This window comes from Colletotrichum spaethianum (assembly GCF_022836535.1).
Source record: "Colletotrichum spaethianum MAFF 239500 DNA, contig19, whole genome shotgun sequence".
Taxonomy (NCBI): domain Eukaryota; kingdom Fungi; phylum Ascomycota; class Sordariomycetes; order Glomerellales; family Glomerellaceae; genus Colletotrichum; species Colletotrichum spaethianum.
This window is the reverse complement of record NW_026054789.1, coordinates 924,479-946,311: the sequence shown is the minus strand read 5'-3', so window position 1 is coordinate 946,311 and position 21,833 is coordinate 924,479. Positions and strand designations below refer to the sequence as shown.

General features: G+C 58.3%; 6 protein-coding genes across 6 annotated transcripts; 2 read left to right on the top strand and 4 right to left on the bottom strand.

Annotated features, from left to right (window-relative positions):
* Positions 1 to 6,861: 6,861 nt before the first annotated feature.
* On the top strand, positions 6,862 to 8,556 carry ColSpa_07688 (uncharacterized protein; the record flags this gene model as incomplete). Its single annotated transcript, XM_049273900.1, has 2 exons — positions 6,862 to 7,901; positions 7,959 to 8,556. The coding sequence occupies 2 exons, from the start codon at positions 6,862 to 6,864 to the stop codon at positions 8,554 to 8,556; spliced, it is 1,638 nt and encodes a 545-aa protein (XP_049129857.1).
* A 960-nt stretch (positions 8,557 to 9,516) lies between these two features.
* On the bottom strand, positions 9,517 to 10,517 carry ColSpa_07687 (uncharacterized protein; the record flags this gene model as incomplete). Its single annotated transcript, XM_049273899.1, has 2 exons — positions 9,517 to 10,438; positions 10,501 to 10,517. The coding sequence occupies 2 exons, from the start codon at positions 10,515 to 10,517 to the stop codon at positions 9,517 to 9,519; spliced, it is 939 nt and encodes a 312-aa protein (XP_049129856.1).
* Positions 10,518 to 11,497: 980 nt separating this feature from the next.
* ColSpa_07686 (thaumatin-like protein 1) lies at positions 11,498 to 12,603 on the top strand (the record flags this gene model as incomplete). Its single annotated transcript, XM_049273898.1, has 3 exons — positions 11,498 to 11,611; positions 11,810 to 12,436; positions 12,496 to 12,603. 3 exons carry the CDS (start codon positions 11,498 to 11,500, stop codon positions 12,601 to 12,603), a joined length of 849 nt encoding a protein of 282 aa, XP_049129855.1.
* A 963-nt stretch (positions 12,604 to 13,566) lies between these two features.
* Positions 13,567 to 14,198, bottom strand: ColSpa_07685 (uncharacterized protein; the record flags this gene model as incomplete). Its single annotated transcript, XM_049273897.1, has 2 exons — positions 13,567 to 14,076; positions 14,103 to 14,198. 2 exons carry the CDS (start codon positions 14,196 to 14,198, stop codon positions 13,567 to 13,569), a joined length of 606 nt encoding a protein of 201 aa, XP_049129854.1.
* A 265-nt stretch (positions 14,199 to 14,463) lies between these two features.
* On the bottom strand, positions 14,464 to 16,527 carry ColSpa_07684 (tryptophan--tRNA ligase, mitochondrial; the record flags this gene model as incomplete). Its single annotated transcript, XM_049273896.1, has 10 exons — positions 14,464 to 14,764; positions 14,839 to 14,950; positions 15,012 to 15,257; positions 15,316 to 15,521; positions 15,545 to 15,649; positions 15,698 to 15,765; positions 15,893 to 15,987; positions 16,076 to 16,253; positions 16,319 to 16,357; positions 16,417 to 16,527. The coding sequence occupies 10 exons, from the start codon at positions 16,525 to 16,527 to the stop codon at positions 14,464 to 14,466; spliced, it is 1,461 nt and encodes a 486-aa protein (XP_049129853.1).
* Positions 16,528 to 17,190: 663 nt separating this feature from the next.
* On the bottom strand, positions 17,191 to 19,947 carry ColSpa_07683 (phospholipase D1; the record flags this gene model as incomplete). The annotated part of the gene is made up of 3 exons (XM_049273895.1): positions 17,191 to 17,405; positions 17,471 to 19,664; positions 19,759 to 19,947. 3 exons carry the CDS (start codon positions 19,945 to 19,947, stop codon positions 17,191 to 17,193), a joined length of 2,598 nt encoding a protein of 865 aa, XP_049129852.1.
* Positions 19,948 to 21,833: the final 1,886 nt, after the last annotated feature.

Genomic DNA, 21,833 nt, shown 5'->3' with positions numbered 1-21,833 from the left:
CGCTGTCACAGCCATCCTTCCTGGGCTCCCATGCTCACACACTTTTCCCGGCCGGCTTCCTCCTTCGGGCGTCTTTCTTGCAGCCATCATACCACACCTACGCACTGTCGGTTCGCAAGAGAAAGCAAAGGAAGAAGATTGTCGCTGTGCTACGCATGACACGAAATCAAGGCTACTCAATCCCTCGTACACACGGTACCGAAGACTCTGTACCATGCGACTATGCGAGATCGCCACTGGCGTTTGCAGGACTTTCTCGGATTGCGATCTCACGCATACCAGATCCATTGTCTGTTTTTCGCATTTCACCACTCAATCATGGACCCAAAGTCTGAACAAGACCACATGGTTCCTTTCTCAGATTCCCCGAGTAAACCCTCGGGTCATGTCGCCTTTTTTTCTCCAGCCTTGACATCGATTTGTCAAGTCTCCTGTTTCACGCCTGGGGACACTTTCTTGGCATCTCGGCTGAGATGTAGCAGAACTTCGCCAGCGTCCCCCCCCCCTCTCTTCCAACCATGTCGCCCTACCGGCACTTCAGACGAAAGGCGCAAGGAGATCGAGACTCGGCCTACTGCAGCGCGGGGTGACAATTCATCTCCCGGTCGACAGCATGCGTAACCTGGCACCAGAAACTCGAGAGATGGTTGGCACCATCGACTCACATCTTGACAGTACACTTGTTTTTTTTCCACGGCACCGCCGGATGACTGCCAAGAGTCGCGACCGTGTGTGGCAGAAGGTGTCAGAGGAGACTCGTGCTGTACCACCAGTTCCGCCAAGCTGCTCGATCGGCCTGGGCGTCAGTTGCAAATGACTGGTTCACCAACTGACAGAATTGAGTCTGGATACCAGAGCACTTGGCGCGAGTTTAGCTCAGCTTTCTCGGCCTTAGCAGTCGCCAAAGCCGCATGAACCCTGGAGCTGGGACGTCACAACTTGCTACCTACCAGCTTGAGCAGCGGCATCAAGAGCCCCTAGCAATGCTACCCGGTAGCAGGCAAGAATTGCCCGAGAAGCTTGTCCTTTCCAGTTGCGATGTGTCAACTTTCTGTCCGCATGAGACCCTTGACGGTGGGGGTGGGCACGGAACAGGACGCAACGACGGAGCCATGTATCGCAACAAGGTCCTGTTGTAGGAGTGCCCTCTGGCCACGATGTATGCAGTCCGTGACACAAAGCTGTTGCTGTTCTCCCACCATTCACTCCACCATCCTGAAAACATAGCCTTGTGTCTCCAGCTCGCTGAAGAATATGGTGGTGCAGCAGCTGCTGCCTCTCGATGATCATCCGCACTCGCTTTTTCCAGTCTGGCTCTGATGCGAGAGTATCGGACGAAGCTCGCTTCTGGATGCGCTGTGAGGTTGCTCGGATAAAACGCGGAATGTGCTGCGTTTCTGACGTATCTCACCCACCAGCTCGAGGCCCACCAGTCACACACAGCTGACAGGACAGACGACTACCAGATAACCATTCGTGCGTGGCTCTCGCGACTCTGTTTCAGTCTGGTTCGTCTGGTGCAGGTTTCGCACCACTAGACGGCACTTGGCAATCCATCAACATCATTCTCTTGGCACTCAGATGCAGTCGCTCGCCTCAGCCTGCTGTTGGACGACAGGACGACAAGCAGTCTCGGCAGGTTGAACAGCCGGGCCCAAGGGCGGGGGACTGCGGTATCCCACGACAGTAGTGTAGAGTCTGACAGTTTAAACCAAGAGAATGCGAGACCAGGTGAATCTCGAGACAGGGACAAGTCGCCCCATCCTTTCCGAAGAAAGGCAACGAGACCCGGCAGAAGCAACTTTGCGTTTATTCTAGGAAAGATGCAGCGTGGTGAGCATTGGGCCAGCGCAAGACCAAACGAAACAAGGGCAAAAACTTCCCCCGGGAGCAAACCTTGTTGCCCAAGCCTATATCCGCGACAACCGATACCGATATACTTAGACAGGCGAAATGATGAAAGCTTTATGCTATCGCATCTCGACATCATAGCTGGAAGTTTGAGACGCCTCATCGGCTCTGATCGCCATCTACGACCGATCGCTCCATCAGCCAACGTTATCACATCTGGTCGGCCTTGCTAATTTTGTTCGCAACCTTGGCATCAGCCGGGCCACAGCTACCGGCCCTCAAAGCGGTGATTGGCCAGTCTCGCATTCGAATGGCGGGGACTTCCTCTGGGATCTACGTACCCGGCAGGGGGAATTGGTGCACTGGGGGACGGCGATCAAACCGTCCCGAGCGGCCTGGAGCAAACACCCGGCCGGGGGAGAACATGAGATAATCGAGCATCTGGCACGAGGGTGGGGTTTTGTTCCCTCTGCGGATCGTCGACAAACGGCATAATACAACGTTCCGCGACTACAACACGCCAGCGGTGGCTAAGCCAAGCCCACACGGAGCGAAAATCGCAGCAGGAGCCGGTGTTGAGAACAGGCGAGAGCACCATCAAGCGGATGCAACTGCAAGTCGTCCCGTGACGAGGCCTGGGATGTTTCGTCGCGCGGCCTGACCAGTGATGAACATCCGGTGGAGCAGAGCCCACGCATGCCAGCAGCAAAAAGGAGGAGCCAACCAAGGCCAAGCCCATCTTCTTTGTAATAACATATTTCATAACCGTGGGACTGTATGTGGCGGTGGCCTCGACAGCGATGATACATAACGCCCTAAAACGCACTGACGATGGCTACATCAGGGTCTGGGCAGAGGATAGCTCGGCATTTTGGGGGGGAAGTGAAGCCGAAGCAATTCTCTAACAAAAGCTTACAGCCACGGACGGGGCGTGTTCGGGGCCCATCCCTGGACAAAAAAGAAAAGGAACTCGTCGAGCGTCCAGCCATTGGGCATTGCCCGACACGTCGAATGGTCTCCACGGTAGCCATTCGAAAACGACTTTGAGCACCAAAAAACAAACCAAAGAAGAAGCACTTGGAACGGTCGACGCAAGACGGACGGGGATGATAGGGGTCAAATTCACTCTACCCAACCCTCGCTCGCGGAAGCGTGGAAGGGCCCGTTGATGGATGATGGTGTGTGGGATGGCCCTAAGCTGCCCGCCCTTCGACGGTGATTCTAGCGGCACCTGGAACCCCGGAATGGCGGATCTGCAATACGTCCCGCGCAAGGTACGGGCATGTGGGAGCGGGATGCTTACGCAGCAACGGGGAGATAAGGGACGTGATTGGAGTGCGTGTGGTAGGCTGGCATGGTCCGAGAATCGCGGGTCTCGGGACATGGATCGCGAGCTGATCTTGCTTTCCACCGTTGGTTCTTCAGGAGCACCGCATGACATTGCTCTTTAGCTGGCAGCTGCTCAAGCGTGCAACATTGGCAGGTTTAGGAGCAACCGAGTGGCGTCCAAAGGAGCCGATGCCAAGGGGGGTTGCAGTGCCGGTATCAGACATTCGACCCGGACCTTTATCTTGCCAGAAGCTCCTCGGGCAAGCATCTGACCCCGTGGCTGACGGCTAACCGGCGCGGAGGGCGGATATCGCGAGCTCTGGCCAAGTCGATGGGGCACGTCAGCGACAAGACGACAGTTCGGCTACGTAAACTACGTAAGTACGCGTGGGAAGACTCGACAGTGGTTCTGCTGCATTGTCACCAAACCGCAAACCGCAAGCTGCAAGCTGCAATATGGCACAACGTACACCAGTCCACAGCTTCCCCAACATTCCTTCAGCAGATCCGTCGTCATTATGGAATGGACCAGGCACAAGTGCAGATCCAGTCCGCCAACCACAGACATTGTACTACCGGTATGTGCTATAGTACCTGTCAGCCATCGGCAAACGCTTCTTCCATCTTAAAAAGTGGAGCCTAGGGGACTCGCTCCGGTTTTAGAAGATCCCACACCAGAGTGCTAAACCAAGCGAGAGACCTTGCTTAGCCTGGTCGGACTTCGGGCTCAAGACACGCCCCTGTGTATCTCCATCACACACGTCCTACGCGGCCGTGTCCCCGAGGCCGCCGCCTTGCTCTGTCTCCCGGTTCCCTCTCCTTTCTCGACCTTTCCAAGCCACACACCCACTGGTCACCCATCCCTCCGCTCTCGCCTCAAGTCGGCTGGGTCTCACACCTCTCTCTCTTCGTCCTCCCTCCCTCGGTCTTTCTCACCCGCCTCGACTCCCCCCTTTCACAAGCCTTCAGTCTCAGCCTCCCCGCCTTTGCACCCACTCCTAGGCAAAGGTTGCCTTGTGTTTCCCTCTCACCTTTGAAGGGTCGTTCCCCCCAAAACAGACCTGAGCTCGACGACCCATGGCAAACGAGCGCCCTGTGGAAGAAGAATAAGAAAAAAAAAGTTCAGGACACACTCAATTCCGACGTCCACCGGCCGCTGACCGACCCCGTCCCTCCATCTCTCTCATTTTTCCCGCCAACTCGCCCACTTGCCCGAGAACCGGCGCTGCTCAATCTCTCTTCGGATTAGGCCACCCACTCTGCCCTGCTAAACATAACCGCCTCTCAATGCTCGTCTTGTTCACCTCACCTCGTCTGCTTACGACTTAGTCGTCGGGTGCACAACTAGTCGAGTTCAGAAAACACTCGGTCCGAGAGCTGGCAACATTCGATTTGACCCAGCTGGCCAAACCGCGGTTGCATCTGCATATGCGACATCGCGCACATCCGGCTTCGCGTCTTTCTCCATTGCAAGAAGTGTCTTGGCTAGAACACTCTTTCACAACCATAACCCAGAAGCAACCAGACCACCCCTGGTCCCCCCCCGCTACCCGGCATAGGTCCTCGACTAGGAAAGGAAAGACATCCCGCTTGATCCCGTTGCGTTGCCGAGAAAGATTTCAACTCGACACCTGCACCCATTCCCCGTCGCCTAGGTTCTCCAGTCTTCTCCTTCTCTTGCTCCCGCCTCATAGTCCCAACTCAGAGTGACACACGTTAGACCGGGTACTGCTCCCCCATCCTCGGACTGAACCCCATCCATCAACCAGATACATCCAGCGCAGCACAGGACAGGGGAAATCGCGGTGTCGGATACAAGACGATACCAACCGGGAAGAGAGAAACGAGAACTTTGTTGCTGGCTGTTGGCCGCCCACACCCACGCACGCTCACGCCCCAGACTGCCCGCCCACCCCATAACCCGGGATTCCTGCATATGTAGGCACGAGAACAGACCAAGTCTCACCCACCAAGAGTCCACCGCACACCACACACCACACACACCACACACATTGACACACACACCTACACATACCACACACCACAAACGGCTCAACGGCCAAGCCTGGCCTGAACCAAGGGTAGTGTAGTGTGTACAGAGGGGACCACTCTTCACGCTTCGCCATCTTTTGCGCTAGTCAAGTCAAATCCATCCTTTCGAGAGGCGAGCTTGTGTCTTTTGCATCTCGACTTTTCAACTCACAAAACCGCTCTCTCCCTGCCCTCACTCACTCGCTCGCTCACCCCTCACCGACCTCTACCGACGTCGAACGTTGCTGCATCGCACCATTGACTTCACAAGTCTCCGGTTTCAGACCTTCCACAACCCGAGAACGCCCCTTCTGAGCCACCACTCTTTTAATAGAAGGGAAGTCCCGTACATTTGAGCTCGCTACCAGCTCACTCAACTTCCCCCGCGATCTCTTTCACTTCTCACCGTGAGAGAGCGCCAACCCCCGACGACCGATATCCCGCCGCCGCTCGCACCACAGGTTCAAGCCCACGACAACACCCGCGCCACAGCCTCAATCGCGCCAACCGGGTGTTCCTAGCCCCCATTGAACCCCCCTCTCCGTCTCTATCCACCAGAGACGGATTTTCGGTAGCCCTGGAGGCATACGACGCCTCTGCAGGCGTCCTCGTGCCAGGCTTTGGCCTTGGTTCGGCGGTGCTGCAACCTTACGAGCATCCGCCCCTCGACTTCGTTCACGATCCCTATCTAGGTGTCGACGACGACGACGACGACCAGGTCTCATCCCTCTCCTTTGGCTTCTCCTCCGACTTCACCCCAGACTTCGCTCTCGGCCCCGACGCCGATTCCGCTGCGTCCAACCCGGAATCCCACGCCTCGAGCCCGTATCTCAAGCACGGCCTTCATCACCAGCAGCAAGCCTACCAGCAGCAGCACTACCAAACCGGCAACATGAACTTGCCCAGCTCCCACATCCCGCCCCGCCGCAGCGCGAGCGTTCACTCACTCACCCCGTCGCGCGACCTCCTCGTAAAGCTCAAGTCCCCAGAGAAGTCGGCCGCTGCCGCCGCCGGGACCGCCACTAAATCAAAACGAGTGCGGACGGGGTGTCTAACGTGTAGAGAACGGCATCTAAAATGCGACGAAGGGTTACCAGATTGCCTAAATTGCAGGAAAAGCAGTCGAGAGTGCAAACGCGGCGTGCGGCTAAACTTTATAGATATACAGGTCAAGAAACCGCCATATATGCCGCCCACCGTCGAGTGGTCAGGTGGGTTGCCAGTCTGCAGCAGTCCAAAGCTTTCGTCGATGCTAACGCAACTGTCAGTCCAATTCCAAGACGAATCGAGGCAGATCGCTTCAGAGTACGTCGGAGGCCTTGGCCGCTACGCTCACCTAGATAAGCAAGCCGCCGCCGCTGCCGCCGCCGCTGCCGCCGCCGCCGCCGGACCCCCTCGGCATACGAGCCATCTTGAGCCAACCCTCCGTCACCAAGGCCACCTGCTCCCTCACGCACGCGCAAGCGGCCCGGATGCATCAGTGTCACCACGGACTCACCTCCTCCACCACCCGCCACCGCCGCCGATGTACAGCTATTCGCACCGCTATGAGCCTCCGCGAACCGTCGAGTCGGCGTACCCACGTCGCGAGAGCGACAACCCCTACCTTACCCCCAGAACTCTGCCCACCCGGGACCTCACCCTTACGGCATGCACGATCACTTCGCTTCCTATCGCGACGGCGGCCCTCGCCACCAGGGCCATCGCGACAGCGACGCATCGAGCGCGGCATCCATCGTGCCGCAGCCTACGGCGCCGCCCCCGAGTTACCGCAGCAGCGCCGCCGCCAACAACCCCCTTGCTCCCGACGGCATGATGACCCCGCCGCCGAGCGAGAAGGCCGCGGCCGGGGAGAGAGAGTACCTCAACTCGCCCGAGGAGATCCTGTACATGCAGGTCTTCGTCGAAGAGGTCGGTGTGTGGATGGACTCGCTCGATAAGGAAAAGCACTTCTCCCGCCTCATCCCCTACCACTCCCTCAAGTCGCCCATGCTGCTCAACGCCTTCCTCGCCTGCGGCGTCAAGCACCTCACCCTCATCAACCCGGCCTACCAGGACGACAAGGCCCTCTTCTACTACGACACTGCCACGACCCAGCTCCTCCGCAGCCTGCAAAACCCGGACCGTAACACGGGCGAGTGCGCCACCACCGCCGTCGTCCTCAACGTCTACGAGATCATGTCCGAGAAGCCCGCCCAGCGCATGAACCACATCGCCGGCGCCCGCGCGCTCATCCGCGAGTGCAAGTGGGACGCCAAGTCGTCCGGCATCGGCGCCGCGTGCTTCTGGCTCAACATTGGCATGGAGGTGCTGTCCTGCCTGGCGTTCAACTGGCAGACGTCGTGGGACCCGGACCAGTGGGGCCTGGACATGGACTTCGCAGCCGACGGCGCAGCCGCCGCCGCTGCCGCGAGGTCGGCGTCGGGAGACGGCTTCGGCCAGGAGGAGTTGTGGGTGCATCGGATCCTGTACATCGTCGCCAAGATTGCCAACTTCCGCGCCACGATCCCGCGGTTCCAGGAGCCGAGCCCGCACGACGAGCAGATCCGCCTCGGCAACCGGCTCGCGCAGTGGCAGGACCTCAAGAGGCTGTGCGACAAGTGGAACAATGCGTGCCCGAGGACGATGCACCCCTTTGGCTACCTCTACCCCTCGCAGACGAGCTCCAAGTCGGCCTTCCCCAACGTTTGGTAGGTTCCTTCTCCCCACCGCTTCTTCCCGCACCGAGTAGCTAACAGCGCACGCAGGCTCATCAAGCGCGCCGCCATCATCGGCCGCCTCTTCTACCACACGGCCCAGTGCCTCCTCGCCCAGACCAACCCCATGGAGCCGGGCAAGGCCTCGGAGGAGATGCGCGCCCTGCAGCTGCACCACGCGCACCAGGTCTGCGGCATCGTCGCGCACACAAAGGACCGCGGTGTCGCCTCCGTCGCGATCCGCTCTCTCGCCATCGCCTCGGCCGTCCTCACCGACCCGCGCGAGCAGGAGGAGGTCCTCGAGATCCTCGATAAGATCCATGCCGAGAGCGGCTGGCGTCTCGGCAAGATCCACGGCGAGCTCAAGAAGGCCTGGGGCTGGCCCAGCCCGGCGCCCTCCCACGCCAACACTCCTGGCGACCACAGGGGCTCGGTCGGGTACGGGAGGTCCGGCCCCCCCGGGAACCCTCCCGCCATGGCGACGTCGACCGCCTCGGCCCCGGGCTCAAGCGCCGCGTCGTCGGCGCCCATGAAGGCGCTCGTCAACCCGCTGTCGTTTGCTGACTTTAGCCTGCCGAACCACCCGTACCAGAACTGGTACGAGCCGCCCAACCGCAATAACTCGTACAGCTCGCAGAGCTTCCTATGATACTCCTCCGGTGCTTCGGCGCCCCGCAGCTACTTCCTGGCTGCACCTTCTCATCCCGACTTACTTTTTTTCCTACGACCTATGGTCTATATGTAATAACCTTTTTTCTCGATACCGGAGGTGGATCGTCCTTTTCAGCATCGCGGATGACGAAAAAGAAAAAGAAACGGCACTGGTTTGCCGCCTTACGATTACGACCCCCTTTCTTCCGTCGAGTTTTTTTTCAATTTTTATTTATTTTAAAAAAAACTGTGTACTCTTTGCATCGTTATTACAGGATTATACGGGTACAGGGGGATGGACTTCGGCTCTACAGGACGGCCGGCAAAGCATCGCGTCGAAGGTGGGAAGGGCTCCTTGGTCTTTGGGCCGCATTGCTGGAGGAGTTGGACATGGACTTTTCGGCGTTTCTTTTTTCTTTCTTGGGTTTTGTTTATGTTTTCTTGGCACTTGGTAACGGAGGGAAGGGGATCAGTGGCAGCCATGGACCTGCTCTAGCATTTGGGAGGCTCGAGAAGCCAACGCTCTGCGAAGGGCACCGATACCATGAGATATTTACGTTATTCTATCGTGGCCGCACTCAATTCTGTCGTTGTCATCTTTGATCGTCGCAATAGGAGAGAGAGAGACAATGCCTTGTGCGCATTAATTGGTATCATCTTTTTGGTTCTGTTCTGCTTGTGTCTGCATTCTCTATCCCGGGAATCTATCGCAATGCCAATGCCCAGAAGCAAAAGTCAAGCGTGTCGTCCGCATCAGACATTCGCTCTATGTGTAGGTTTTTCTCTCAAAATCATCTTCTATGATCCCGTCCATCCATTCATCAGTCGTCGTGAAATCCTTATTTCGTCTATTGCCGCTCTCGTGATATCGCCCAGCGCAAAAAAGAGTCCTCAAGAAAGAAGCAACCAACTCGAATAACACCAGGTCAGCTACCCAATATCTCTCTTTTCAAGATATTCAAGACGAGCCGTTGGTCTTGTCGACGAGAACATCGCCAACGTTCTCCTTCATGAAGGGCTCGTTGTCCACCGCGATAGGGGGGATAGTCATGCCGAACTTCTCGTAGGGGAAGTCCTCGAGGGTGGACAGATACTCGGCCCAGCCGTCGTCAATCTCGCCGACCTGGTGCATGTCGACCTGACCAGCCTCGCCGGTGCGACCAGCAAGGACCTCCTTCTCGCGGCTGGCGTACTCCTTAAGCAGCATTGTGTGGGGGCACCAGATGACGCGCATGCCGGCGCGGCGGCCGGCCTCGACGCCGGGGACCGAGTCCTCGAAGACGAGGCACTCCTCGGGGGTGATGGGCTTCTCACCGTCGGCAAGGGACTCGTTGATGGTCTTGAGGGCGAGCAAGAAGATGTCCGGGTTGGGCTTGCCGCGGCCGGCGGCGATGCGCTTGTCGTCGCCGAGGACGCGACGCTGAGAGGGGAAGACGGAGAAGAGCTCGGTCAAGTGGTCCGACTTGAGCTTGAAGTTGGCTTCATGGGAGGAGGTGGCCAGGGCGATGTGGACGCGGTGGGGGTTCTTGCCGGCGGCGGCGGCGGCGTCAGCGTGCTTCAGGTCCCAGTAGCGAGTGCGGCCGAGGTTCTGGAGGAGCTCGGGGACGCCCGGGAGGGGCTGGGTGGTGGGAAAGAGCTTGCGCTGAAGGGCGGAGAGCTTCTCTTGATACTCGTCTTGGTCGATGGGGAGCTGCGCCCACTCCCGGAAGATGCGAGTGGACTCAGGACCGGGGCGACCCTGAAGCTTGGCCTTGATGCTCCAGGGAAGAAGGGGGCGGCCGTACTGCTCGAGGATGGTGTTGATGCAAGCGGTGTAGAGGTCTTCCGTGTCGAGAAGGAGGCCGTCCATGTCAAAGAGACAGGCACGGACGGGAGGGAAGCTGAAGAGCGCATGGTCAGCCAATTGGCATGGGACGAGGGACGGAGGCTCTTTGCTACTTACTCGGTACGAGGAGACATTGTGAAAGTGGGAGAGGCGAAGACTTGAGTAAGGTTCTTGGGTAATTGGGCGCAGTCAAAAGAACGACGAAAGTCGAGTGTGTTTTCTGAAGGAGGTAGTGTCCAAACAGAGAGGGAAGGGAAGTCGGAAAGGCTGAAGTGGGATTTGAGGAAGAAGATTCCTTGGTTGGGTATGGTAGGGGAAAAAGTGAGCAAGCTCCAGGTTCTCGAGGACTTTTCAAGTGAACCGTTCTGTTCCTTCTTGGGAAAGAGTCACAAAGGTGGATTGAGAGAAGGAAGGGAAGGAGCAATGGGAGCCTAGGCGACACGGCGAGCACAGCGGCAGGCAGGACCGGCGGGGTGAAAGCGGAAGCGGAAGCCACCGATGGGCAATGCGACACTGGATGGAGGGGTCGCTCAGCTCTTGCCCGAAAAAAATTGGCTCAAGGACGGGGAAGTGGGGCAACGGCATGTATACAGTACCAAATGAAATCCAGCTACTGAATTCCCACGGGACAAAGCTTATACGGCATTTTTCAAGAAAACAATGTGTGTTCCTAGATGAAGATGCAGAACACGACAGTTAGGCCATCCCGAACTATACAAGTTTCTATCTGCCAGAAGACGTTTCTTAGCAGATTTGCACTGCTAGATTCTGAACATTTTGGGGGTATATCGCAAATTCCATGGCGCACACGGTGCATGCTCTCTTTCCTGACGGTTTGATTGGATTTCAGGGATGCTGCGTAGGCACTCAAAGACCCCGAAATGCAGGTTCTACAGGGGGTTCAAGCCGCTGGGGTTCCAGAACAACCCCCCACTGGCGGTTGCTAGTGGCTTCGATCACCCCAAAACATGTGAACAGCCTCAACGTCCCACTAAGCCAATCCACGTGGGTACAAGACAGTGACGACATCTTCATCGCCTCGTTTGTCCACTCCGACTCACATTTTTGCTGTCAGCCATCACCCAACCGTACTGACACCCGACCAGTCTCAAAGATGGCGTCCAAGGAGGCTGAGAAAGATCCTCAGGGCAAAGGCAAGGACAAGTCGGTCAAAGAAGACGAGGCCGAGGAACAGGTCCAGGAGAAGTTCTCACCTGAAGAAGAGGCGGTAAGGGTTCTTATTTCTCAACGTCTCATTCCGTTGTCTTCAGTAGAAGAACATTGGTCGGCGAAATTTGAGCTTGGGGTGTATTCGGAAGCATGATGAATGTCGTCAGCATCCGGTGGGCCAAGTTGGTCAACCCACGAGATGAGAACAAGACACAAATATGATCAGTGTGCAAGAACTCTGACTGACATTCTCTAGTCCCTGTTGGCCGAGTCCAACGCAAGCAAATCCGAGGCGAACGCTCTCTTCTCCTCATCAAAGTATGAAGAGGCCATCACCATGTATGATCAGGCCGTCGCCGCCTGCCCCAACTACCTTGACTACGAGCTCGCCGTCCTGCGCTCCAACATCTCCGCCTGCCACCTAAAGCTGGAGCAGTGGAAGGAGGCCATCTCGAGCGCAACCGCCGCCATCGACGGCCTGGATCGTATCGAGAAGGAGGCCGCCCTCGAGCAAGAGCGCCGCGAGAAGGAAAAGGCCGAGGAAGAGGACGTCGAGGACGAAATCATCAGCTCCGGCGCTAGCAAGGCCGCACCCGCACCGGCGCCCGAGGACGACCCCGAGGAGGCGGCGCGCCGGAAGCGCAAGGACGACGTGCTGAGGATCCGGGCTAAGGCGCTGATGCGCAGGGCGAGGGCGCGGAGCGAGGAGGGTGGCTGGCAGAACCTCGCCGGCGCAGAGGAGGACTACAAGACGCTCTCCCAGATGACGAACCTGGCGCCCGCGGACCGCAAGATTGTGCAGACGCAGCTGCGTGTGCTACCGGCCCGGACCAAGGCTGCGCAGGAGAAGGAGACTGCCGAGATGTGGGGGAAGCTGAAGGACGTGAGTTGAACGGCTGCGACGTGTTTTTGATGTTCCCGGCGGCTAACGTGTGGCTATAGTTGGGCAATGGAATCCTCAAACCTTTCGGTCTGAGTACGGACAACTTCCAGATGGTCAAGGACGAGAAGACGGGAGGTTACTCGATGAACTTCAACCAAGGTCAATAATGGACTTTTCAAGTCGCTCATATCCAACGCACCGTCCGACCACGATACATCGAGTCAAAACAGGTATCATGTGTCGACAATGTCAACTTTGTCTCGTTCAGCGTCGTAGAAGTAGTAGAAATATCTTCTCGCAAAAGAGCCGCATCCATAGAGTTTTGACGACAACGCGTATCCATCTAACAACAGCTAGTCTCCACATCAACACCCATTCCGAACAGCGCCTACGCCCGTTCTTGAGATCTCGCCTACCGTAGCGTTTGGCTTCATTTGTTACATCCCGAGTATTCCCTTTGTGCGGATTCACAAGGAACATTTCGGGAAACTCAGGACCTGTCCAGCTCAAACATGCACCGGAATGCACCTTTACGTCATAGCAGTCAGCCGCAGGATCAGCTCGAAGTCGAAAAAGATCCGCAAGCAAGCTTGGCAAGCCGCTTTCACCCTTGGCGAAGCCTCGAAGACGGTCAGCATCCTCATTCTTCCCCGCCCGACGAGAAAGGGCGTAGGAGCTTAGGAGCGCCGATCGGTGTTAAGCAAAGTCGGGGGTGCGGCGCCCCGATCGCCGATGTAAGACGGCCACGGCCCGGGGCGCCGACTCACATGCCGCGACGCCGACTCACATGCCGCGACGCCGCAAGTATAAGACAGCGAGGCTCTGGACCTCATTGCGCCTCAATTCACAGAGTCACACTCGCGCTTCCTCATAGACAACCGTGCCATTCGAGACATCTCACCGCTCTTGAACACCATCCTCGCATCATCCACCCAACCTCCATCACCATCACTCTACACCACAACACCATGGCGCCCCTCGAAGGCAAGACAGCAATCGTTACCGGAGCCTCCCGCGGCCTCGGCGCCGGCATGGCCCTCGAGCTCGCCCGCAACGGCGCATCCGTGAGCCCCCAATCTTCTCAACTCTCTCCTACAACCCCGCACTAACACCAGCCAGGTAATGCTCCTCTACACCTCCGACTCAAGCGCCTCCAAGGTCGACGCCCTCATCTCCCAAATCACCTCTCTCCCCCACAAGCCCTCCGCGGTCTCCTGCAAAGCGGACCTCTCCTCCGAGGCCGCCCCGTCGGCGGTCCTCTCCGCCTTGGACGCCTGGCTCGGCCCGCCGCCCGCGTCGACATCCTCGTCAACAACGCCGGCACGGAGGTTAACGCGCCCCTGGGCGCCATTTCCGCCGCCGACTTCGCAAAGGTCTACGACGTCAACGTGCGCGCGCCACTGCTGCTCACCCAGGCCCTCCTCCCGCGCCTCGCGCCCTCCGACGCTCGCATCATCAACATCGGCTCCGTCGGCGGCCGCCAGGGGTTCCCGGGGCTCGGGCTGTACTGCTCGTCCAAGGCGGCGCTGGAGGGCCTGACGCGCGTCTGGGCCAGGGAGCTCGGCCGCAGCGGCACGACGGTCAACTGCGTCGCCCCCGGCCCCGTGCAGAGCGACATGCTCGACAACATCCCCAAGGAGCTGGTGGAGATGCAGAAGAGGCACACGCCGGTGCAGAACAGGGTCGGCACGGTGGAGGAGGTCGCGCGGGTCGTGTTGTGGCTTGCGAGCCCCGAGAGCTCGTGGGTGAGCGGGCAGGTCATCAGCGCCAGCGGGGGTGGGCGATGTACTAATAGCCCTTTGCCCTTGAATGAGGATGGGAAGAGGCGGAAATACTGTGGAGCGTTCGCGTGGCCCGGTCCGTCAGCAGTGAAGGCCGGATACCCACCTCCTCGTTGTCAGCCTGTGATGGAATATAGTCGAGACCATTCCGAAATTCAGTTCAATTCAAATCACTTGAACACAACCGCAACAAGTCCCATAATTTCAACAAATCTTGGGTATATTTCGTTTCTCCTTTTTCGTCGTCTACGCATCTCCAGCAGCCGCCTTGGCGGCCTCCTTCTCCTTGGCCTTGGCGGCCTTCTTCTCCTCAATCTGGCGCTGCTTCTCCAGCTTCTTGAGCTGGTTCTTGGTCATCTTGCCGTCGCCGCCCTCGCCCTCGCCGCCGGCCGCGGCCTTGTCCTCGCGGATCGGCAGGGACTTGAGGGTCTCGGAGCCGCCCCAGACCAGCGGCCGGCGGGCCATGAACAGGTCGACGGTGCTCTCGTCGACCTTGGCTCGCCGCTCCTGGAAGGCGGTGCAGTACTTAGCCAGCTCCTCGGCGCACCTGCAAACTCGTTAGCGCCATCGTGCTCATGCCGCCGGAGGGGGGGGGTTGGTGTTGGTAGGGACCGAACCGACCTCTTCTTGATCTCGCCGGTGAGCATCTTTCCTGTGCGGTAGTCCTCGCGGATCTTGGCGAGCTCCTCGTCGTCCTCGAGGAAGAAGCGGAGGTACTGGTAGCTGACGTCGACTGCAACGCGGTTAGCTCCGTCACGCAAAGCGGGGTGACTGCTCGAGACGCAGTTTCATACCATCGGGGTCGGCGCCCTCGGCGCGCTGCTCCTCGGCCGTGACCTTGCCACCGCTGAAGGCGTACTTGTTCATCTTGTTCTGGATCTGCTTAGGCGTATCCTTCATGAAGATGGCACTCGACTCGATCGAAGCAGACATCTTGGAGCCGGGGCCCTGCAGGGCATCGAGGAAGCGGGAGTGAATCAGCGAGGGCTTGGCGTAGCGCAGGCCGGCGGCGCAATCTCTCGTCACACGGAAGTACGGGTCTATCTGGCGTCAGTCGACCCATACAATGGAAGGGGCACAGGTGCAGAAGATGCTAACCCTGGTCAATGGCACAAGGGATGAGGCACGGGATCTGGGTAGTCCTCTTCTCGTCCTCGCCAAAGATGTGGGGGAAAGAGTTGGCAAAGGCCGAGCTGGCCTGGATACTGGCAAAGTGGACTTTGCCAATGTTGGAGCTGTCGTCGAAGCCAAAGACGGCCTTGGCCGTGTTGACGGTGATTCTCTTGGCCACACGGGTAATGTTCCTTTAGGGGGGTCAGTCTTTCACTTGCAGCTGCGGTTCAGGGGTGAAGCCCACTTGTAGAAAGCACCGCCCATAAAGTCGTAGTCGGAGAAGATGAAGGTCCTCTCAGGGTTGAAGCCAATGGCAATGCTGCGAGTCGTCAGCGAGCCTCCCGGCATGCAGCAGCGTCACACTCACATGTCCTTGGCGTTCTCTCTCGTGTAGTGCTGGACCTCCTCGACCGTCCTCTTCTCGGAGAACAAGAACTTTTCGTCTTGACAGCGTGTGAGTCATAGCCTCAACGGGACGTCTTGGGTGTCTTACCATCGGTCATCATGATCTACGGTCTGGTCAGTAAAACTGTTTCGAAGCAACAAATCTGGGCACACATACCACCAGCGGCGCATCGAGTACGTCAGACAACCACTTTGTCAGCTGGAAGGGAATAACGTGGCCAATGTGCATGCTGTCGGAACTCGGCCCGCGTCCTGCACAACATCCTCGTCAGTCCATTGCCCCATAACATTGCTCTTCCCAGTACGTCTTGGACTGCAGCATTCCCCCGGGCCCACGCACCAGTGTAAATGAAGAAGGGCTCCTTCTTCTCGACGCGGTCGAGGATGAGGTCGAGGTCGCGGTGGGAGAAGACGATCTGGCGGCGGAGGAAGTGGTGCGGCTTGTGGCCGGTCACGCGCTCGAAGCGCTCCAGGAGGGCATCGTCGATCAGCTTCGTTCCGAACTCGTCCACGATTTTCTATCACGGCGCCGCCCGTCAGCTCTGACAATCTTCGTCGCAACGCGACGGGTGGGAGGTCGTACCTTGTAGTCAATCGCCTTGACCTTGCCATCCGCGCCAACCTGTCCACTCCAGTCAGTTCATGACTCCAGGGCCCAGGCACCAATTCGAATTAACCCACCTCTCCAGACACGTTCCAGGGGTCGACCTTCTGGCCGCCAGACGAGGCGGGCGCGTCGCCGACAGCTTCGGTGGGGACGGCGGCGGTCGGGGCTTCGGGTGCGGAGGCCATTGTCTCTTGGATCGCGGTCGTAACGGGTGTATGGGCGACGAGGGATGAGGGGAGGAAGTCGTGGCCGCGAGAGCAGTGTGGATTCGAGAAGTACGGGGGAGGGACTGGACTGGACGACGGTTTCGAGTGGCACGGAGCTTGTCTGGCCAAATTTCCCGAAAAAGGTGAGTCAATGGAGGGGTGAGGGGTGCAACCAGTACACGGGGCGGCTAATCTCGGTGTGTACCCCGCTACCCCGCAGCCACCGATACATTCTCGGTGACAGCTCGGTGAAGGTCGCATGAGATCTTGAGCGATCTGGATCAACATCTTGCCTGTCTGACTTGAACCATCATCGGCAGACGACCGTTGCCGATAAGAAACAGACAGAAGTCGCAGTTATTAACACCAACCGTCATTCACATACTACTCAGTCGCGGTATCATCAGGAACACCGGCAATATCGGTCGAGAATGTATGCAATATTCGTATAAGCAATAAATAAATAAAATTTCATTTCGAGTACCGCCCGCTCACACGGCGAGCATGAGCAGCCAGACGGCCGCCTTTTGGTATCAATACATTAATCCAGGTTACTTCGTGAGAGCCCCCGCCATTATCCAATGATTCGTCTCCTTCTAGTCCCGCCCACCTATTTATCCCCTCCCAAAAAAGCACCAAAACTTAGGTGTAGATACTCTCTGTAATCTGGTTCACCTGCAGTCCCTTCTCGGCCATCTCCGCGTCCCTCAAAAAGTCAAGCGGGAACCAAACGAGGTGGCCCTTGATCTGGTCAATCTTCTTGCGCGCGTCGGCGGCGGGCATGAACTGGTCGAAAATGTGGCCGGCCTTGACGCCTTTGGGAGGCAGGTATCTGTCGTAGTCGTCAAAGGTTTTGACTGGGGGGGTATTGCGTTAGCTTGGCTTCCTTCTCCTCGTTCGACATAATCACAAAGATACTTACTGTGGTCATCGGGGTCGGCGTGGAAGAGGTGTCTGTACAGCTCCGTGTTCTTGGTGGCGTTCTCGGTCCACATATTCCACAACTCGTCGCTCATGGGGTCCTCGACAAACTTCCACGACTCGTCGCGGTCCCACGGGTCGTTGGGCGAGTGGCCCGGCGGCTGCGCGTTGTCGTCCTTGGACCCGTCCAGGTCCTGCGCGGGCAGCAGGCCGAGATGCTCGCGCCACAGGTACCGGCGCAGCGAGGTGGCGTGCCACCCGGCCTCGTACGGCTGGCCGTCCATGGTGCTGGGCACGCGCTTCGTGTCCTCCATGACGATGCTCAGCTCGCTGTCGTGGTAGCCCAGCTGGCTGCGGTCGTTGAGGTTGCTGGAGCCGCACACGACGATGCGGTCGTCGACGATGAGCAGCTTGGAGTGGATGTAGAGCTCCTCCTGGATCCAGTTGCGGATCTCCGTCTCGGGGTCCTCGTCGTCCCATGGCTCGTCCTCGACGCTGCCCGAGTTGGCCATGGCGTGGTGGGCGACGGAAAACTCGCCCTTGAGCTCGCTGTCGCCGAGGCTGGCCTCGAACCGCCGCTTCGCGTCCAGCGCATCCGCCGCCGCCGCCTCCCTGCCCGGGCCGGTCTGCTCTGCCTTGCCGCCCATGTGCTCATCGCGTTCCTTCCCGGTGGGGTCCTTCAACCCGTGGATGCCGCCGCCCATGACCTCCTCGGCCTGCGCGCGCTGGACCTCGGCGTACTTGACACCCGTGTCCTTTTCCCTCTTGTCCACGGCTGTCGTCTTGTTCAGACGGTCATACGATCGCAAGTTGAAGAAAAAGATGTGCTTTCTGGGATCTACACCCTCCTTCTTGACCTGCTCAAAGATAGAGTGCTCTCCACGGCAGATTGACTTGTACTGGTAGTCCATGATGGCTCGAGTACCCGTGGCGGCGTCGTCTCGCAGGTCGCCGGCGAAACCGGGGACGGCGGGGATGAGGATGATGACGCGGAACTTGCGTCCCTCCTTGCCGGCCCGGACGACGGCGTCAACAATCGCACGTCCAATCGTGTTGTGGATCGGCGTCTGCTGATCGCCCGTCGCCGTGATGAAGAACTGGTTCTCAATGTAGACGAAGTGCTCGGCCTTGCTGATGATCTCGGAGTAGGCGTTTTGGATCGAGTGGTCCGTCAGGATACCGCTGGACCAGTCGGCGCTGGAGCGCACAATCTGGGCGTGCACTGTCCCCTTGTTCTCCAGGTTCTGCAGGCTTCGCTCATCGAGCGGGTGGGTGATGTATTCTCCCACCGGGTGCTTGGGGCGCTGGACTCCAACCAGGTCCTCATCGTCACCCAGGCGGCCGCGCAGCTGGAGCCAGTCGAAACGCTCGTCACGCTTGTACTTGTCGCGCTTCACAAAGTTCCAGCGCAGGACAAAGTGTTCGGCAATGTCGTAGACGCACGGTCCGATGAGACCCATGGACACGTCGTGCCAGGGCATGCGACCGAACTCGGCCTTGCTCAGCTCGTTCTGCTTCCAGTCCTGGACGTTCTGGAAGTCCATGATTCTGTTGTTGTTGAAATCCTGGCCCGGCCAGACCTCGTTCTGGACACCTTCAGGGTGCACGTCAGCCAGGGGGTGAGTGTGGCTGTCCCAGCGGCCGAAGCAGAGATCGAGACCTCCGATGAAGGCGGTGGCGTAGTCAATCACAATGAACTTTTCGTGATGGGCCCAGTAAAAGGTCATATCGGCGCCGTTTGACATGAAGTTGTGGTCGGGGTGGCGCATAATCTTGATGTTGCCGTAGCCCGGCGAGCCCTCGGGGCAGAGCGCCTGCAGCGCATGCTTTGTGTGGGTGGAGTTGCAAGTCAGCGCGGCCTCGACCTCGCGGTACACAATGATGTAAATCTGGACACCGGCCTCGGCGCGGCGCTTCAGGACCTGGTCCAGCCGCCATTCTTGGTTGAAGTAGGGCGGGCGGCGCAGGAACAGTTCGGGCGAGAGCCACCAGTCGCAGATGTAGATGGTCTCCTTGGCGGCCTCGAGGGCCTCGGAGACGGCCCAGAAGTAGTCTCGGCCATCGACGTACCACTTGATCAGGTTGCCGTCGCGCTCCGGGAAGAAGGAGTTGAAGCGGTGCTCCTCGGCGATCTTGGATCTCTTGTCGTCGGTGGCCTTCTCGTGCTCCTCGTCATGGCGGTGATTGGCGTTGAACTGAGGGGCACGTCAGAGTCAGTTCTCTTGGGTCACGGGCCGCGGAGGAGCCGAGCAGTGCTTGTCTATGGGCAAAGGGGAGGGGCCGGCTTACGAGATTGGCGAGCTTTCCAATCTGGTGCTTCTTGTGCACGATGTGGACTTTTGCGTCATGCAGATGGGTCCCGTCGAGCTTCTCCTCGAGCTCGCGGAAGGGCTTCTTCAGCTTGTCCATGAAGCTACCGCCCTCCTTCTCCTTCTCCTGCTCCTTGTGACCATGGTCACTTGTCGTCATGAGCCCCATGCTTGCGGATGTGTGGAAGGGGACGCGGGAGAATGGGGGTATTGAATCGAAGTTACGCAAGCCGCCTCTGTCTCAAGTGGTATCTCTAGGTCATGAAAATATGGTGGGTTGATCTGGTGTGGAGGGGTATCTCGGGACGGGAGGGGTACAGTACAGTGAATGGCGGGGAGAGAACAGGTCGAAGCGATCCAGCTGTGTGCGGCAGCAACAACAACGGCAACTCGGATGGGGAAGACGAGCTCGAAGTTGGATCTTCAGCGTGAGAGGGAAAAGGTCAAGAAGAAAAGACAAGACAAGACGAGACGGAAGAATGGCAACGAGGAATGGCGCGGGACAAAAGCTTATGGGAAAGCTTGAAACCCAGGCTATGTCATCCGTAAGAGGCTAGCAGCAAGGCAAGACAAGGCAGGTTGGCCGGAAGCAGGATTGCGACCAAGAACGAGACGGAGGGAAAAACGAAAAAAAAGGTGTGGGCGCAACGCCGGGACGGACTGGGGCCCGGATCGAATGCGACTCGATACGACGCGACGTTTTGCTGGCGGTGGTGAGACGGGCGCGGGACAAGACTCGGCTGCTGGTTGTGGGCTAAGCTGGGCGCAACATTGTACACTACTATTACAGTACGGTAGCTCGTCTCCTCGCTTGCTGCTCGACCACCTAGGCAGTAACGTAACGACATGGCGGGGCAAATCTGACGATCCTCTGGGTCGGACGACTCGAGTCTGGGACCCGGCGTGGCCCTTGTCCAGCGTACCCAACGACTCCATCGGGTCTCTCCTTGTGCCTGTGGTGATCCGGATGCAAGATTTGGGCCCCTGCTGGTCCGCCAGGGACGTCAGGGACAAGGCTAAATCCAGCCAAGCTCAACGCTGCATTTGTCTTGGGAGAGGCCTGGGCTGGGAGAGGAATGATCCCGAGGCATGGTGGTGGTTTGCCTCCGTCTGTCTCTGTGCCCGTACACACCAAGGACGTATGTAGTGTACAACAGGCTGTCCCAGTATGCAAAGCCGCGCGTCTTGCGCCTCTCTGCCAGCGGATTGGAACTAGGTATGTATCTGTACCAATTGGTGGCTGGGACCAATGGACTACACTAGCAGCTACATCGCAGCTCGCAGCTCGGAGCCCAGCAAGGGATCGCGTGCTCTCTGATTGATGATCAGGGGGAGAACTGCTGCTGGCGCTGTAACAGGGTTTTGATTAGACATTGGAACGGAGTCACTGGACCCCCAGGAGTCAGGGCCCAACCTCGTCCAAGCTCGACGCCCCTCCTCCCAATCTCTCTTGTCGAGTATGGCCGTCATTTCTTTGGCATGGAGCTGGGAAGAAAAAAAGGCAGAGAGCTGCAGGAAACAAAACGTAAAGGAACGATTGCCCCGCGCTCGGTGCACCGGTGGCAGGGAAAGCCTCGGTCGACATTGGCCAACAGCGATTGAATTGGTCAAAGTAACGCCGTCACTGGCCAGACGCTGGCACAGGGAAGGTGGGCTGCTACTCTATTTTGGTATTGACGTCATTTTAGCACGACGGGCTGAGAACACGCAACCGATTGGTGGGGTGGGGTCTTATCGATAAGAAGCTGGTCGGAGCTCCAGCCCGTCTCTGCTGAGGGGGACTTGGGGGACGCCGCCTACGGTCCATGTCTGTGAACCGCGACATGCGGCTTGTTGCTTTTGATCGGGAAGCACCCCATGCATTGTAGGTATTTCCCCCGGGTCTCAATTACGGCTGCCCAGACGACAATCAGCACGACAAAGTGCCGAATTCCGTCTTGGACCTGTCATGGGACGAATTGCCATGCCATGGCGCCATTCGAGCTGCCTTAGCCTTCTCGTGGAGTGGAGGGGAAACTTGGATTGGGACTGGGTTCCGGGCCAGCCTCCATATCG